The following is a 17351-nucleotide window of genomic DNA, read 5'->3' on the forward strand; positions in this document are numbered from 1 at the left end:
CCAGGTGCAGAACCTGGTGGTGAAGGTACAGCATGTGGATGCTCATGTACCCAAGTGTTGGGCCACTGAGGAACACCAGAACAACCAAAAAATGGATAGAGCTGCTGAGATTGAAGTGGCTCAGATGGACTTAGATTGGCAACATAAGGGTGAATTACTTTTGGTCCGGTGGGCCCATGACCCTTCAGGCCACCAGGGCAGAGATGCAACATATAGATGGGCTCATGATGGAGCACCCCAGAGAGAACTGAGTCAGACAATGGGACTCATTTCCGGAACAACCTTATAGACACTTGGGCCAAAGAGCATGGCACTGAGTGGGTATATCATATCCCCTATCATGCACCAGCCTCTGGGAAAATCAAATGGTACAGTGGGCTGTTAAAAACTACACTGAGAGCAATGGGTGGTGGGGCTTTCAGGCACTGGGATACATATTTACCAAAAACCACCTGGTTGGTTAACACCAGAGGATCTGCCAACAGGGCTGGCCCAGCCCAGTCAGAACTTTTACATACTGTAGAAGGGGATAAAGTTCCTGTCGTGTACATAAGGAATTTGCTGGGGAAGACAGTCTGGGTTATTCCTGCTTCAGGTAAAGGGAAACCCACTCATGAGATTGCTTTTGCTCAGGGACCTGGATATACTTGGTGGTTAATGCGGAAGATGAGGAAGTCTGATGTGCACCTCAAGGGGGTTTTATTTTAGGGGAAAGCAGCCAATGAACTCAAGTATATGCTGTTGCCTGCTATGTAGCACTTTTATAGCCCACCAAGTAGATGTCTTCAGGTCACCAGTGACAGGCCCTGACTTCCCTCCGACCATCATTCCAACGAAGAATGAGCTTCGACGAAACCAGAAGAGCTCAGCAGCAACCAGACAAGTTCTGCAGTGTCATCAGCAGGGAACAATCCAGCACTGCAAACACTGCACACCGTCTCTCCTGCTCTGAAAGACAGTTACCAGAGATGGAGCCCAACATCACAGACCAGATGAACTCAGCTTTATAGGGATTAGTCCATGCACTAAGGAATGACATCTCCCTCTTTGTGTGTGTGTGGATGTATATATATATATATATATATATATATATGAGACAAGAGTGATGGTATATATTGAAAAATGTGGGATCTGAGCATGACATGAATGGTATGGAATAAGGGGTGGAGAGTTCCTAGGTTCAGCAGTAGCAGTCATTTTTTCTCCTTAGTAGCTGGTGCAGTGCTGTGGTTTTGACTTTCATCCTGCAAACAACACTGATAAACCCGATGTTTTTAGTTGCTGCTAAGTAATGCTTACTCTGACCAAGGACTTTCTGAGTCTCATGCTCTGCCAGGGAGGAGGGGAAGTCAGGAGGAAGCAAAGACAGGACACCTGACCCAAACTAACCAAAGAGGTATTCCATACCACAGCATGTCATTCCCAGTATATAAACTGGGGGCAGCTACCTGGAAGGGCTAGATGGTTGACTGGGTCAGGCTGGGTATCGGTCGGCGGGTGGTGAACGGTTGTATTCTCTTCCCATGTTATTTCCCTTATCATTATTATCATTGGTGGTAACAGTAGTGGTTTTGTGTTATACCTGAGTTACTGGACTGTTCTTATCTCAACTTGTGGGAGTTAAATTCTTTTGATTCGACTCCCCATCTTTCTCTGAATGAGGGGAGGAAGAAGGAGGGAGGGAGTGAGAGAACGGCTGCGTGGTTCTGAGTTACCACCTGGGCTTAAACTACGACATTGATACATGCAACTACATGGCCCATCCTCTGGCCTTTGATGCAATTTCTACAGAAACCAACTGGTTATTTACATTTACAGAAGAAACCTTAAGACTCTGGCTTCACTCCTGTGTTCATGCTATTCTGTTTTTCCAAAATACCTAACTGAAACTGGGTTTAAATATCCAACAGCAAGCTCATAAATTCGGATTTGCTATATATATTATTTGCCAAATATATTCATTATGAATCAGGTCATGAACAAGCTTGGGAAAAAAGAATTTACAATTAGTACAAGCAAAGGACAAATGAAAGCTTCCAAGCTGAGCTAGTCAAACATTTACAGGTGTGAAGTTTACTTCTGGAAAATGCCAATACAGTGAAATACAAAATGTTCCTCAGAAACATGCCAATTCCATCAAAAACTTTTGAAGGACATTAGGTCTTGGAACCCATCTTAAGCTGAGCTCAGGAAGTGGAACTCCCCAACTAGCTCTGCAGGGGTTTCTCAAATGAGTTTCAGGTTTTACAACAGCAAAATACAGCGTAGATCTTTCTGTTACCTTATGCTTATGTTACTTTTTTATTTTTCTTATTTGAATTTGCAGATGTTTTGGACTGATTTTGTTTTGGTGAGAGAATAAGACCAAAATTGCAATATTTAATATTTCATTTCTGGAAAAAAATAGGTAAACCAGTTATATGAAATAATAAAAGTAGACAAAAAGCAGGCTATTGTTTTTACCTATAAGACTTCTGTACCTGACCCTTCACTGCTACCTAAACAATCTCTAAACATGTATGCTTTAATTCTTATGGTACAGCATTTTCATGAATCCCGGGTACTCCTCTGTGGTGTGAAAAGATGACCTGATCATACTTTTGAATCTCTGAAACATACCTATTCAGATATAGACTCACATTTATCAAAATAATCCCAACTCTGCCTTGCAACATTAATCATTATCTCTCAGGATTATCTGTGGTGGCGTGACAAACAATTATTAATTCATCACAGCACAAAATAAGTTTGAAATGATCTGGATGAGGAACAATGCTCACTGTATTCTGTTTCACTAGACACGGGTGTGTGACTTTCAAGAAGCTTCAGATTAATTGACAAATTTTCGATATATTTAGACTTCAGTATCTCATTTCTGGTTGCAGCAGAGAGAAAAGAAAAGAATCTTCAAGTAGACAAACTATTACAGAAACAATGAGTCACCTGCACTTGACAGTGCTCTATAGGTATAAATTACAGCAGATCCATTATAGCAAATAGAACCATGTCAGTTCATAACAGCAAAAGATACAGCCCTGAACTGTCTCTGCGTGCCATTCTATATTCGCTGAGTTGACTTTTGATCCTGCACCCCACTTAGATCTCACAAATCAAATGTAGAGTATAATGCTCGTAATTTCCTACCATAGAACACTTTGTACAATCTAAAAATGAAAACTTTTATTCTTGGCTTCACTTTCTCTTAACTTTCCCAGAATAAAAGTTATTTTAGATCTTGCAGCAAAGACCAGAACAACTTCACTCTCTGCAGAAAGTTCATTGCTGAGAGACAGCATTGTAAGTTTCATGTTTATATGCAGGCAATAAAATGATGTTTTGTTTAGCCAAAAGAAGAGTTTAACTGAAGAGTTTAATTTTCTGAAGATCAAGAACATCTAAGTCTAATAATCTGATGTCAGAGTTATACATAACACCAATAACATGTATTTTTTTCCTGAAATCAAGATGAAATAGCATTTCAATTGTGAGGTCAGGTATTCTATAAAACACAACTTCTTGCAAAATTTTTTTAATGGTGGTCATGTATATGTATCATGTAGATATATAGCCAGGTCAATATGCATGCAAAATTGATGTTATAGTGGCAGACCAGTGACTTTGCCTGTACTCGAGAAGATGGACATCCGCAACTCCCTCCCAAACAGTCCATCCTGACCTCCTATGTGCTGTTTACAGAAGAGGCCCAGCACCAGCTTTCTGTCCTGGCTCTTTGGCTTGGGAGCAGAGGCCAAGCATTCATTCTCTACTCACTCTGCTGCTGGACAGCTGAGAGCAAGTGCCACAGAGGCTGGATTCAAATGGACTTTTAGGTGGGAAAGTGAGGGGTGACAGCAATACAGGTGGCACTGTTGCAGAGCTCACTGTCTGCAGAAGTGGCCCAGCATCAGCTTTCTGTCCTGGTTCTTTGGCTGTGGGAGCAGAGGCCAAACATTCGTGCTCTACTCACTCTGCTGCTGGACAGCCAAGAGCGGGTGCCGCAGAGGTTGGATTCAAATGGACTTTTAGGTGGGAAAGCGAGGCACAAGCGAGATTCTTGTCTCACTGAGGGGAGAGTCACAGTGCATGTTTGTGTGAGGTGGCTCTACTTCAATTTACACCTTTGCCTCTATTAATACCAGGAATGGAGGCTGTGTGCTCCATGTCTATATGGAGAAATCACCTGTCAGTTTTCGCCCTATACTTTCCTCCCTCTGTAGTGGGATTGCACAAAAGCACAAGATTTTAGCTCATCCCAGCAGCCTGAAAGCTACAGTCTGATGAACAGAATAGCAGGAGTTGGCTGCACATGGCAAGCTAGTGCAAGACAGACAAAGGTTATATAGTAGGGGAGAACATGTGGGGCCTTCAGACTTTCCACTGAAATGCATTGGTCCTTCCAAGGTCATACACCTTACCTGACCATCCAGCTACACTGACTCCACTCACCACTGTTCGCAGACCCTTTCTTCCACTAACCTTCAAATCTTCTCTTTCTCTTAACCTCATCTCTGCCTCAGAAAATCTGCTGTACCAGAAAATTCATTGTTGCTGAAGCAACCAAGAACCCTTCAATTTCCTCTGAGAAAACAGTGAATCATGCCCTGTTGCTTGATTAATTTTGAGGATGCATATTATGAGTGAAAACCTTCGGGGAACATGTATGCTCTTATTTCCCTAGACTTATTACCAGGCCTTAAATAAGTAAAATATTTTACAGTAAAATAAGTTGCCAAAAGCTTTACTGGTTTATATTTAGTCATTTTAATAACAGTGTGTATTGATGCTTTGTATGTGGTAAGTGAACAATCCAACTATCACAGAAACTTACCTTAACCCAACAGTTAACATGGATCACAGTGAAAATGAAAAAATAGAATACAACACACATTCAAGCTTTATTAGACACACCATTCTAAGCAAAAAGCACAAGAATGTTATCTTACAGATCATATAAAACACAAAAACCTCAATGAGTCTGTAAGTCATCACTCAATCCCCAGAAGTACAAATAAGTGTAAATGCAAAAAAATAACAGAAATACTTGGTAAGAATGCTCAGGCTTTTTCCAACTGTTTGTTGTTTCCTCTTGCATAACTGTGGATCAAAAATGACATGCCTCAAATTCAAGTACCTTTTACAGTATGAGCAAATACCAGCAATCTATAGTGGACAGCATCCAGATGCAGAAACTTAAAACCTAACACTCTACAGTAAAGGTCACATCTGCATTATAATACGTAATGCAAAAATAATACCTTGAAGCAGACATAAAATTTATTCATACTCACTTAGATTATCTTAGTGAAAATGAAAGCATATTATGATAAATATACAGTGCCATATCCCAAAATCCAAATATGGTCCCTTTTTTTTTAATGAGTTAAAGGAGCTTTAAATCAGCTTCCAGTTAGATCCTCACAAAAATATTAATCTTGACTAAAAGAACTCTGCATCACTGCTTTTGCTCTTTTTGTATCTATCAGATCTTCAGGAAACACACACTTTCAGAAGAGCGCAAGATTTGGTCAGTCCTCCACCTTCTGATATTTATGTAAGATCTCTAAGTACCAATGTATCTTTGGTTTTCTCTGCTTATGAAAACATTTGACATGGATCAAAGCCCATTCTTTGGTCTCAGGTATGTTGGAAAATGGGTGGAAATGGAAAAGCAACCCAGAGTGCACATAAAAGACAAACAGCTAACAACTGAGAAAACGAATACTTACCAAAGAAAATGGGAAACTGGTTGCGCTTCTCTTTTGGGGAACTACTGTTCAAAGTGTTTGACTTCTCATTTGGTGCAGTTGGCAACAAATTTACTAAAAGGAAAAAAAAAGTGGTGTGTGTGAAACTTTAAGCGATGGTTATCTAGACACACCAAAGCTCTGAAAATAACTTTCGATTGGTACCCATTTGTTTTGCTCCATTCCAGTATTAATACCACTAAAAGGCAGCAAGCATTTCTTTGAGTCCCAAAAGTGTAGGAAACTCATATGCTGAGGTATCTTTGGGATGGATTCCTTTTTCTTCTTTAATTTTACCAATGAACGTTTTAAATCAAACATGGTTGGTAAGGTTGTTTTTATGTAACTAGCAGACATTCTAACCTTTGCAATTGTAAGCCTTTTTCAAAATACATATTACTGACAAAAAAAAATGATTATGAAGTTATTTTTAATGTTTCTGTCTTCACTGTGCTTACAGATTTCAAATAACATATATATCTTCAAATAAATGGGAAAATGAATGGACGAGGAACATCTGCAATAAAGAAGGATAACTATAAACAGCAAAAGCAAATTCTTACCAAAAATCCCAGGGAACTGGTTGGGTTCTTCTACCGGGGAACTGCTGTTAGGGCGCTCTTCAGTTGGAACAATTGGCAATAAATATGCTAAAAGAAAAATGAAAGGAAAATAATAAGGAGAAACCCAAATTGGTACCAATGACTCAATATCACTAAGGTAAAAACTTTGTTCTATTTAAACTATGGCAATGGCCCGTAATCCTTTCTTTCTTCTTGAGTATTTATACAAATTTATGTGGAGGCATCATGTCAGATTGCAATTCATAGGAACTAGAAGGACAATAAAGTGGATGAAGATCTATGATCTGCCTGAATGGCTGCTCTGTAGCCTAAGTTGAACATCCAGATCATTCAGAAGTGAGGGACAGGTTTCTCATGATACTTTGGTGGGAAGCTAGCAACAGCAATAATGAATCCCTATACTGGCACCTCTTTTCACTATAAGACTTAGTCTGGAAAGAGTATATGCAGATGTATGTGTTAAAAAAATAAATTAGTATTTTATGATATTATAAAGCCAAGCAGCTGGCAAATTTTACATTAAGTAAAAAAGCAGGAGTCGTGTAATATTAATTACAGTTAATAGTACCTACGAGTTGGTTTAGTTTATATTTTTATTTCAAATGTATGTATAATTAATGTTAATTTCAAATATAAATTATTGCCACTTCAGGGTACCCTATTGTTGCCTTTTTTAACATGCCTGACATACAATATTGTATACCATTGTACAACATGCAATATTGTTTATACAAGAATAAAACTAATGAGGGCAGCAACTTACAGTTGCCTTGGCAGGTAGTCTGGCATTCTTCCAAATTCTTGAAGTTGTTCTGGTTTCCTAGGCACCCACCGTACTTGAATACTTCACATAACTTTGTCTCTTTGTTATAGAAGTACCTGGAAAAATAGCCTCGGCAAATTCCAGGGTCTTTCTCATGAAAGCAGAAGTTGGGCTTTTCTACAAACAATGGTGAATGATGAACAGGGTGGGGGAAGAAAAAAATCCACACGCATTCCAAGACAACAGTAGAACTGGAGGAAGTTTACAAAATAAACCTGTAACTCTGGACTAAAGAACAAATGTAAAGTAACTGCTGCTTTATTCTACTGCTTTTGTTCTACATATAACAGTACATTATTATGCTGGATCATTAGAGGGATATTTTTATTGCTTTTTATTCTCTTTTTAAGTAGCTGGTAAATTATATCTTGCAAATTAAGGAGTAATGATTCCCTTAAGTGTCCTCTTACGTTAAAGCTCTGAGGTAAAAATTAGTTTTTACTTTGAAATGAAATGAGATGTAAATCTCAGCTGGATCATTTGAATCTACGCACACATTCTTGTCATTTATGTAGGCATTTTAGTCAATGTTTGTGTGAATTATACAGAAAGCAGTGTTAACAGAGAAGGAAAAATTTCTAAAGAAAGAGCAAAAAAAAAAAAATCTAACATTTTGTCTGGTACAGTCTATTGCTATTAGAGGATACATGAAACTGGGAGACAGAGCAGCTATTCTTATGATCATTTTTCAGTCCCAGTTCCTTGTTTGCAGTCACACTAACTACAATGTCAGCCAATGACTTCTGTTAGAGGAGAAAACCACATAGACATACAATAATCCCCAAATGTCAATTTCTCAACATATTCAATTTTTTATCGAAATTGTATTCTTGAAAGAAATTAATGAAAACAGTAATTAAATATTTACAGAGGTATCCTGTAATTCTCACTAGCAGATACTTTGAAGTATGATTCTTGATTGAGCTGACTTGCAGAGAGGAGTGTACTTAGCCATCATATAGGACAATTGTATCAGACATGGCATGTAAAGGCCTCACCTGTGAAACTTGAAAGAATATTGAGAAAAAAAACAGTGTGCAGAGTGCTGTTATTTTAATAAAAATTACTACAGCATAATTACATTGAAGTTTGCAAATTTCTGAAGTAGATTATGGAGTTGCAAGGAAGTTAATCCTATTACATCTGGTTCATCAAGTATCTATTAAAAACCTGTTAGAATAAGAATGTTATTAAATTCAGCTAATGAACATCATATGTTTATATAAAACATTATAATAACTCATAATGTTTTTCCAAGAAATAATTGTCAATATCTTGTATTTCAATTGTTAAAAATCTTCATGAACAGTTAATGTAAATTTCAGAGATTTCATGTAAAATTAAACCATTAAAACATTGTTGTATAAAGTAACAAAATCAACTATTTTAAGCACTCCTGAATAGCTTGATTTTGATTTTTCACTAGAGTTTCATTCTCTGCCAGTGAGTATATGTATTCTACAACTCAGGTATTTCATGTTTCTTACTATTCAAATGCAGCACCTATTGTGCTGCATAAGATGTGCTTATGCACATAAGATGTGCTTTCGGCTGAAAATGGAAAAAAGATAACTATGCCGACAGGTAACAGGCAAAAATCTACCAGAGTGATATCTATTCCATATACCATCCATTAGGAGCTCACAGACAATAGGAGCTACAGAAACAATTCGTTCATCAAACATTGCATACAATTGTGAAATAACAGAAAAACATTATTAGATATTTAATAAGAGTATGTAGACTACAGGATTATGACGGATTCTTAAAAGCAGCTATTCTTCATTTAGAAAATCATTAAAATGGCTCTTGCAGAAAAAAGGAAATTAAGTCCAAATAAGTTGAGCTCACAGCTAACTTTTATAGCCACTTTTGGAGAAAGAGGTCATGAAGACCATTAATTCTAAATACACAAACTAGTATTATCCCTTTAAATGCCACATCTTTCTCCAGAGACTCAATGACTACATTACTCTAAACAATAGTAAACATGTAATGATGTTGATGATAGCCACGAGCTGAATTTAATGGGATATATTCTGTTTTGTCTTTAAAAACAGGGAACTAGCATCAGACCTTAAAGAAAGGAGTGCCAAATGTCTGCAGCATCTGTAGAAAATCAACTGTACTAACTTCCATAGCATGGAATTACTTCTTTTTTTTTTTTTTTATACGCATTAAGAATGAGACAGACAGTAGAAAACAGGACAAGAAAATAATCATCTGTCATGGTTTAAGCCCAGCTGGTAACTCTGAACCACGCAGCTGCTGGCTCACTCCTTTCCCCTTTTCCCCCCCTCCCTGCTCCCGGTATGAAAGTATTACAAAGACCATCCTACAAAGATAAAGTAGTTAATCTATTTCAAAACATATGTGCAAATACTAATATTTCTGTGAGGAGTTAAATGCACAGCAATTCAAGGAGGAATGAAGAAATGTAAGTAGAGAAAGATGAGCTGCCTTGTGAAGAAATGTATTCAAGTCTGTATATGTGAAACTCTGGATACCAGCATTGGGCCCAATCCAGGTACATCTCTAAAGTGGGAAGGGTGGAGTGAGTCTTCACAAGCTCTATTCAGTGTCAAACTTAAGGTAGCCTATGTTCCTAACAAGGATATTGAACAGACCAACAGTGTTTCAGACAAATGATTCTTTTCAGTACTTAAGAATTGGCTATTTAGGAACTCTGGGTATCTAGCATTTAAATTTCTTTAAACAGTCTGCCCCTTCAGGAATGAGAAACTTGCTCCATGACTTAGTGTGTAATTAGGGGATCTGTCCTAACCTCTGTTAGCTTCTACCTAGGCAATGCTTGAAAAGTTCTCTTTCACAGTGTTTTTTCCTACTTTTCTAACAATGGAGGAAGCATTTAGATTAGTCTCAAAACACATAATAAGAGTTCCACATCATGGCCAATTATGCAATGCTTGAATCTCTGCAGAGTCCTTTTGTCTTTACTGAAGTGTCATGATGTGTATATTTGGGGGAGAAGAGATTGCAGCTACCATCTTCAGTGACCACAACTGTCCTCAAAGTCTTCAATGGAAACAAATGGAGGCTAGGAGTAAGAACTCACTTTAGTCTGACATGGCAGTTTTTGATTACTTTTAATAGCTTACATAAGGAATTTATCAAAAGAAGCTAAATCCTTATTGTTGTATAAGAGCCTTAGATTACAATGTAAACATAATTACCTTTCTTAATTTTTGTCAACATCCTCTTCTGAAGTAATTCTGAAATATAAATGAAAAAAAAAAAAGAAAAGAAAAAAGTATTAAAGTATTTAGCAAAATCAATCCTGATAATTCTCACCTATGTTACCAGGGTGCTTAACAGTAATGATGAGCACTGAGGAGGAAGAATATAGAATCTCTTCCCCTTCTTTTTTTTCTGAAGGACTGAAGTATCTTTTCCTTTCTATGGAACACCTGCTATACTGAAAACTTGAGGATATGGAAAGTACTGGAATCAAATTATGACGATATTGAATTGTACAGGGAAATTCCTCTTCATGTTACTGGAAACAGAATCATGTATTATGCAATCTTACTCCTCTGAAGTATTTTAGCAGACTAACTTAACCAAAGTGCTGCAACCGCTGATACTGCTAATTGAAGTTGATGTAGTTAGCAGTAAGGACCTTTTGCATGCTAATTCCTTTTGCTATACTATATAGTGTCTGGATAAAGTTTTCATAGTGCTGTTTGTCATATTAAAGCCCATTTGGCTAAGTATCTCTGTCTATCATCTTGTTTGCACTGTTCTTTCAGTGAATGATCAGCACTAATGAAGTTGCTACTGCCATTTTTAATGGAGGAGCCTGGGTTTTATTGTACTTGCACAGGAAGCCAGATATCTGAATTCAACCCCGTATTTGTTTACAGTGATTGAAAACAAACCTTCCTGCGCTTCTAGGAAACTTCACTGCTTCACAGCGCACTGAAGCTCTTCTTAACGGCATTATAAAATGCTAGTTTCTAGAAAACTCACCCTTACCCATTGACCTCTTGCATAAGAGCAAAGGGATAGAGTGGTACAGCTAGTGCCTTGCTTAAAGTTGTCTGCTGGAAAGGAAATGCAATCAAACTAATGAAGCAATACATCTGCTTGACTCCAGCCATCTTACGTAGCTACCACGGGCCCCTTAAAAAGATACTAACTCGCTATAGTATATGCCAAGAGTAGCAAGCAGTTCAGTAGCAGAAACACATTACAAGTACTTTTTACTGCTGAAGGCTCTTTGTGCTTCAGTGGATGCAGATCTTCCACAGACCTGCTCATAAAGCATCAGTGTAACCCACAGTCTAGTCTTTGAAACATGAAATTAAGGGGAATGCAAAGGGAAGTATAATTTTAATCTGAATTTCAGTGACATGCATTAGTCTCTCGTGACATGTTTCCCAGAAGGCCTTTAAATCATATACCTAAAGAACATCCCTACAGCCTCTCTGTGGCTTTGTGTGCAAGATACAGCTGCTCTGCGCAACTGATGAGGGTGGGGGATACAGGAGAGCTGTGTCCCATCTCAGCCTGAAGGGACATATTAATAAGACCTCATACTGAAAACAACTACTGCTGGAAAGTAGAGCTGCTGCTGTGCCTTCCTTGTTATGGAAGCACTAAAAGAAGATACTTGAGCCATCTGTAGCCCATCTTTTCTGCAATTCATAATTTTGATAAAGTTCCTCCCCTCCCTTCACTATAACAATCTCTTCAGAGTCCAAAATTGAAATGGGTTTTGCAGTTAATTCGCCACTCATACGTGTTTCTAACTATCCTTTATACCTCCTGTGATTCCTGTTATAAGAGATGATGCAGTTGACTAATAAACTGTCAGCATTAGTTGCACTGCCCTTCTGTGGCATAATCCTAACACAGTTTTTTGATTTTTCTTCTGGAAACATGCCTGTGTTATATTTTCAAGCATTAAGTAAGATGAATACACTACAAAGCTGCAGAGACAGAGTCAGATTTAACAAAAAATATACTGAATTGTATGTTTTTTTACTGAACTGTGTTGGCAAAAGTGGGTTAACTTATTGATTTACTTTGTTCTATAGCTGATGGTTGACAGCATACTCTGTGTGTCATCACATTTTCTCTGCTGTTAGTCATTCAAAGAGTACAGAAATAATGAGCCTTTATTGCTCCAGTTCCTTCTAACAGATTCAATACTTGCATCTATGTACTATTGGATCTATGTACTATTATGCATACACAAAATAATGTACTTGGGCTGGGTACCAAGTTGTAGACACTAAAACAGTTCTCATTTTAAGGGACTGTTTTATACTATGGAGTTATGCCAGTTACATGCCAGTTATATGCCAGTGTAGGATTTGGTCCAGAAGATCTGATTCAGATGCTGTCCCAACATATATGTCAGAATCAAAATAACATTATTAGTCAAAATAGCAACATTAGATTGAAGAAATAATTTTATAGATCTTCACTCATGGGACATGATCAGGACTTTTGGATACTTTACATTCCAAATTCTGTTATTTATCAACCCTGCCTTTTTCAGTTTTGCCCTCTGTCTTGGAATTTAAACTCGAATTTAGGACAAACACTCCAAATGACCAGGAAGTAGCATGTTTTGGATAAGACAGTGGCAGCTGAAGTCCTGCAGACTCCAGGAGTGGCAAAAATGCTATAAAGTAACCAACAGCCAACCTGGTGACAGAAAAATATGTGCTGTCTTCACATTCATGATACCAGGTCCCTGTGATCCTGAATGCTAATAAAGAAAAATAATTTTTGGTTTTTTATCTTGAAAGACTATATTCACTAAATTTTATGGAGCCATAACTAGAAACAGATTAATCACAATTTTCTAAACAAAACACCGTAGAAGAGAAGAAAATGCCTTTTAAGGAGGGTTGTTCTCAGAATGATGTTGCCAACGTTTCTTTTTTTAAACTTATATTTATGTATTAACTGTGGAGTTCAGCAGCAAATTTTATTTCCATGCCAAAAATTTAATATGGAAAGAAACTTTAAAGCTGGGTGTCCATAGAGAAAAAAAAACAAACTAGTTAAATCCATGATATATGTTATGAGTTATGGAAGCTGTATGACAGAGGAAGAATTTTAAGTTTAGAAATGCCATTTTTCAGGAAAACAGACAATTACTATGTAAAATATTAATGACAAAAATTGAATCTTTTTTTAACTCCTTAAAATTAATCTGTCTTGAATGCTCATGAAAATATTATTCAATTCTGATAGAGATACATATTCTGGATAACCATACAGAATAAGTAATGATATTTAATATTAAAAAATCTGCCCATGTTGAATTAAGTAGATGAGGGACATCAGTTTCTTTAGCCATAAACCTTTACGGGGTGATGATTAACTAATACTAAATGTAAGTCTTTAACACACAGTTTTTGGCGGGTAGCAACCTTCAGTCCAAATTGGAAGCAACATGAACTCCTGCCTTTTAAGCTTCAAGCACTATATCCCTACCTTCTCTAATAACAAGCACTAAAACTCACATATTCTGGTTGAAGGAAATGACCCAAATATAGAGTATTGGCCTTGAGATAAGAAATCTGAAATCTGTTACTGATTATAAGCTTTGTGTGTGGTTGCATTTAGGGCAAGAGATTTATATTCAAGGAAGATCCTTTATGTCTTTTTTTTTTTTAACTTGAAATGCTAGGTTATGTTAATTAGTAACTAAGGAATTATGATTTCCCTATCATTTTTCATCAGTGGGATGTAATTTCAAGGTATACCTTGTTTTAGTATTGTTAGCACTACGTTTACACATACTACTCTATGTGACTTCTGTAAACAGGGTGAGACTGTGACAGATTCTTACCATGTCTTTCCTGGATCACACCTGGTCTCTGAGGCTCCTTAGTGGATCTTGCCAAAAGCCATTAAAAGGTGAGTTTCAAATTAATCCCTAGAGTAAAATGCATTGAAAAACTGCCATTCACTGCCAATCACATGAGATTGCCAGCAATTTGTTTTTTTTTCACTTTGACAAGTTGTCAGTGAAATTTTGTAGTCTTTTCCTATCTTGTAGTTCTAGAAGCATTAAATTGTTTGAAAGCAAAACATAATTTATTAGAAAAATAACTGGAACCTGCTTCATTTTAGAATTTAAGATTCATATTTGTGGGTTTTGTTATTGGCTTCTTGAATGGATTGTCTAGTGCCAGGTACAGTAACAGAAAGGCATGGTGGTGCCAGCAGATCAGAAAATAGGTGTGAATGGTATAATGGAATAATGCCTTGACTTAGTGAGTAAATAAAATCCATTCTCCTCACTTGAAAGATCAAAGGGATCAAGACCAGGGTTACCTCTTAGGAAGGATGGGTTTTCCTCTGTTAGCTGTTCTTTCACTATTTTCTAATCAGTGAAACTTTGTGCTCATATAAAACGCTTGAGGTTAAATTTTGCTATTACTTATACATACAGTCCCATTGAGGCCTTGTTCCATTCATCCACACTATTCTGTCTCACTTTGTACAGCTGAGAAAGCACCCCTGCTTTACTCTGTAAACACTATTGGAAATTGGTGTAATTAGAGATGTCTCATAAATGTATATAGTCACTTATTCTTTCCCTTGCTGTGGCTGGATTTGATACAGAGGGAGAAAAGTCTGAGGCAGAGAACTGAATTACAGACTTGAGATATTCGCAAAGCCTATGCTGGACAATGACGTGTTGCTGTTGCATTGGTTTGTATTCATGTACCCAAGGAAACGTCAGCTACCTGTATCTGTAGCTGAAAAACAGTATAAGGAAACAGAACCTGTGAAAACTTACTAGTAACTTTTCCTTTCATTTTAGACACTTGTAACTATTTGAAAAATCAGTGGAACTATAAATAGGTATTAAGACTGTATAATATATTATCAAGGCTATATATTTCACTCAGACAGAAAAGATGACTTGTGAGATGTCTTGCTGTGGTCAATGGCTCAATGTCCAGCTGGAGACCAGTAACGAGTGGTGTCCCTCAGGGATCAGTGTTGGGACTGGTCTTGTTCAACATCTTTGTCAATAACATGGACAGTGGGATTGAGTGAACCCTCAGCAAGTTTGCAAATGACACCAAGCTGTGTGGTTTGGTTGATATGATGGAGGGAGGGAATGCCATCCAGAGGGACCTCGACACGCTTGTGAGGTGGGCTGATGCCAACCTCATGAAGTTTAACCATGCCAAGTGCAAGGTCCTACACCTGGGTCAGAGCAATCCCAGGCACAGCTACAGGTTGGGCAAAGAAGAGATTCAGAGCAGCCCTGTGGAGAAGGACTTGGGCATATTGGTTTATGAGAAAATGAACATGAGGGGCAGTGTGTGAAAAAAAGAAAGCCAACTGTATCCTGGGCTGCATCAAAAGGAGTGTAACCAGTAGGTTGAAGGAGGTGATCCTGCCCCTCTACTCTGCTCTCGTGAGACCTCACTTACTGTGTGCAGTTCTGGTGTCCTCAACATAAAAAGGACATGGAACTGTTGGCACAAGTCCAGAGGAAGGCCATGGTTATGATCAGGGGACTGGAGCACCTCCCATATGAAGACAGACTGAGAAAGTTGTGGCTGTTCAACCTGGAGAAGAGAAGGCTGCATGAAGACCTCATAGCAGCTTTCCAGTATCTGAAGGGAACCTATTATAGGATGCTGGGGAAGGACTCTTCATTAGGGACTGTAGTGACAGGAAAAGGGGTAATGGGTTCAAACTTAAACAAGGGAAGTTTATATTGGATATAAGGAGGAAGTTCTTTACTGTAAGGATGATGAGGCACTGGAATGGGTTTCCCAGGGAAGTTGTGAATGCTCCATCCCTGGTGATGTTCAAGGCCAGGTTGGACAGAGCCTTCGGTGTCATGGTTTAGTGTGAGGTGTCCCTGCCCATGGCAGGGGGTTGGAAACAGATGATCTTAAGGTCCTTTCCAACCCTAACTATTCTATGATTCTATGATTCTGTGATTCTATTATTATATCTACTGTTCGAGTAAATGCCAGACACCCTGAGCTTTACTCCCTGCTCTGACTGAAGGACAGCCTGTGGGCTTCACTAATTTTTCTGTTGGCTTACCACCCTTCTTTTTCCATCAGTAAAAGGGAAGACAATAAATTGTTTATTTACAGCACCTGGCTTATTGGTATCATATGTTTAAGTCTGCAGATTCTGAGGATTAGAAGCATGATGACCAACATTATTAAAATACTACTTAGGGTAATCATAGAACAGTTAAAGAACTCTAAAGGCCACCTAGTTCCAATCCCCTGCCACAGGCAGGGACACCTTTGACTAGACCGGGTTGCTCCAAACCCTGTCCAGCCTGGCCTTGAACACTGCCAGGGATGGGGGAGCCACAGCTTGTCTGGGCAACCCATGCCTCACCACCCGTATAGGGAAGAATTTCTTCCTGATATTTAATCTGAATCTCCCTACTGTCAGTTTAAAGTCATTCCCCTTATTCTATCCCTACGTGCCCTTGTAATGTGCACATTAGTCCCGATCATTATTTTCACGCTGGGATGGGAGACAGATACTTACTCTGATGTCTAGAAACAATCTAGTGACACAATTCATAGTATTTTTTTTCACGAAATACAAATGTGTTATGAAACAGACAATGTAACATATTTAAGACCTGATCTAAATACTACATAGATGTGAATTCTGGAAGGGACAGAGGTGGGTAGCAGAGACATATACATTTAATACAGACAAAGCATGATGCTATAAATCATCTTGTATTATATATATATATAGTCTGTTTGGATCAGAAACCCCCAAAAGCAACTTCTGAAAACAATTTTCTAATTTGAAATTTCTGGAAGCATTTTTTGTAACATACATAAACTTGCTGTGCTTGCAAGTGACCTCTGCTGATCCTAGAAGTTATAAATTTATATCCTGGATACCAACTCAGTGCTACAGAACCAGCAGTTTTTTAGTTTTCTGGAAAGGCCCAGGGCTAGCACAAGTTATAAAAACAGGGCAAACGAATTAACACCTACCAAGATGTGCATAGCAGTAATGTGTTATCAGGGCACATGTTTAATAGGCAGGAGAGAGTAACAATTTAAATTTGATTGTGTTGGCCATCCACAGAATAACCTGTAAACTGCAGAATTGCCCAGCATCACTGTCTTGATCTCAGTAACACCCAATGACGTATTCTGCTGCTTGGCAAGGCATATGTGACTGAGAAGTACCTTCTAG

At 38.1% G+C, this 17351-nt stretch overlaps 1 protein-coding gene across 1 annotated transcript in view; it reads right to left on the reverse strand.

Annotated features, from left to right (window-relative positions):
• TFPI (tissue factor pathway inhibitor) overlaps positions 1-17351 on the reverse strand; it is a 52419-nt gene that overhangs the window by 10772 nt on the left and 24296 nt on the right. Inside the window, exons 4-8 of the mRNA XM_057421922.1 lie at positions 14727-14747; positions 10346-10384; positions 7092-7268; positions 6308-6394; positions 5727-5819 (exon numbers count right to left, since the gene is read on the reverse strand). Of these exons, the coding sequence (XP_057277905.1) occupies positions 5727-5819; positions 6308-6394; positions 7092-7268; positions 10346-10384; positions 14727-14747 (417 nt within the window). The remainder of the gene's footprint in view (positions 1-5726; positions 5820-6307; positions 6395-7091; positions 7269-10345; positions 10385-14726; positions 14748-17351) is intronic.

This window comes from Pezoporus wallicus, unplaced genomic scaffold, assembly GCF_028554395.1.
Source record: "Pezoporus wallicus isolate ANWC-B61680 ecotype Strahan unplaced genomic scaffold, APGP_CSIRO_Pwel_v1 contig_6472, whole genome shotgun sequence".
NCBI classification, from domain to species: Eukaryota; Metazoa; Chordata; class Aves; order Psittaciformes; family Psittacidae; genus Pezoporus; species Pezoporus wallicus.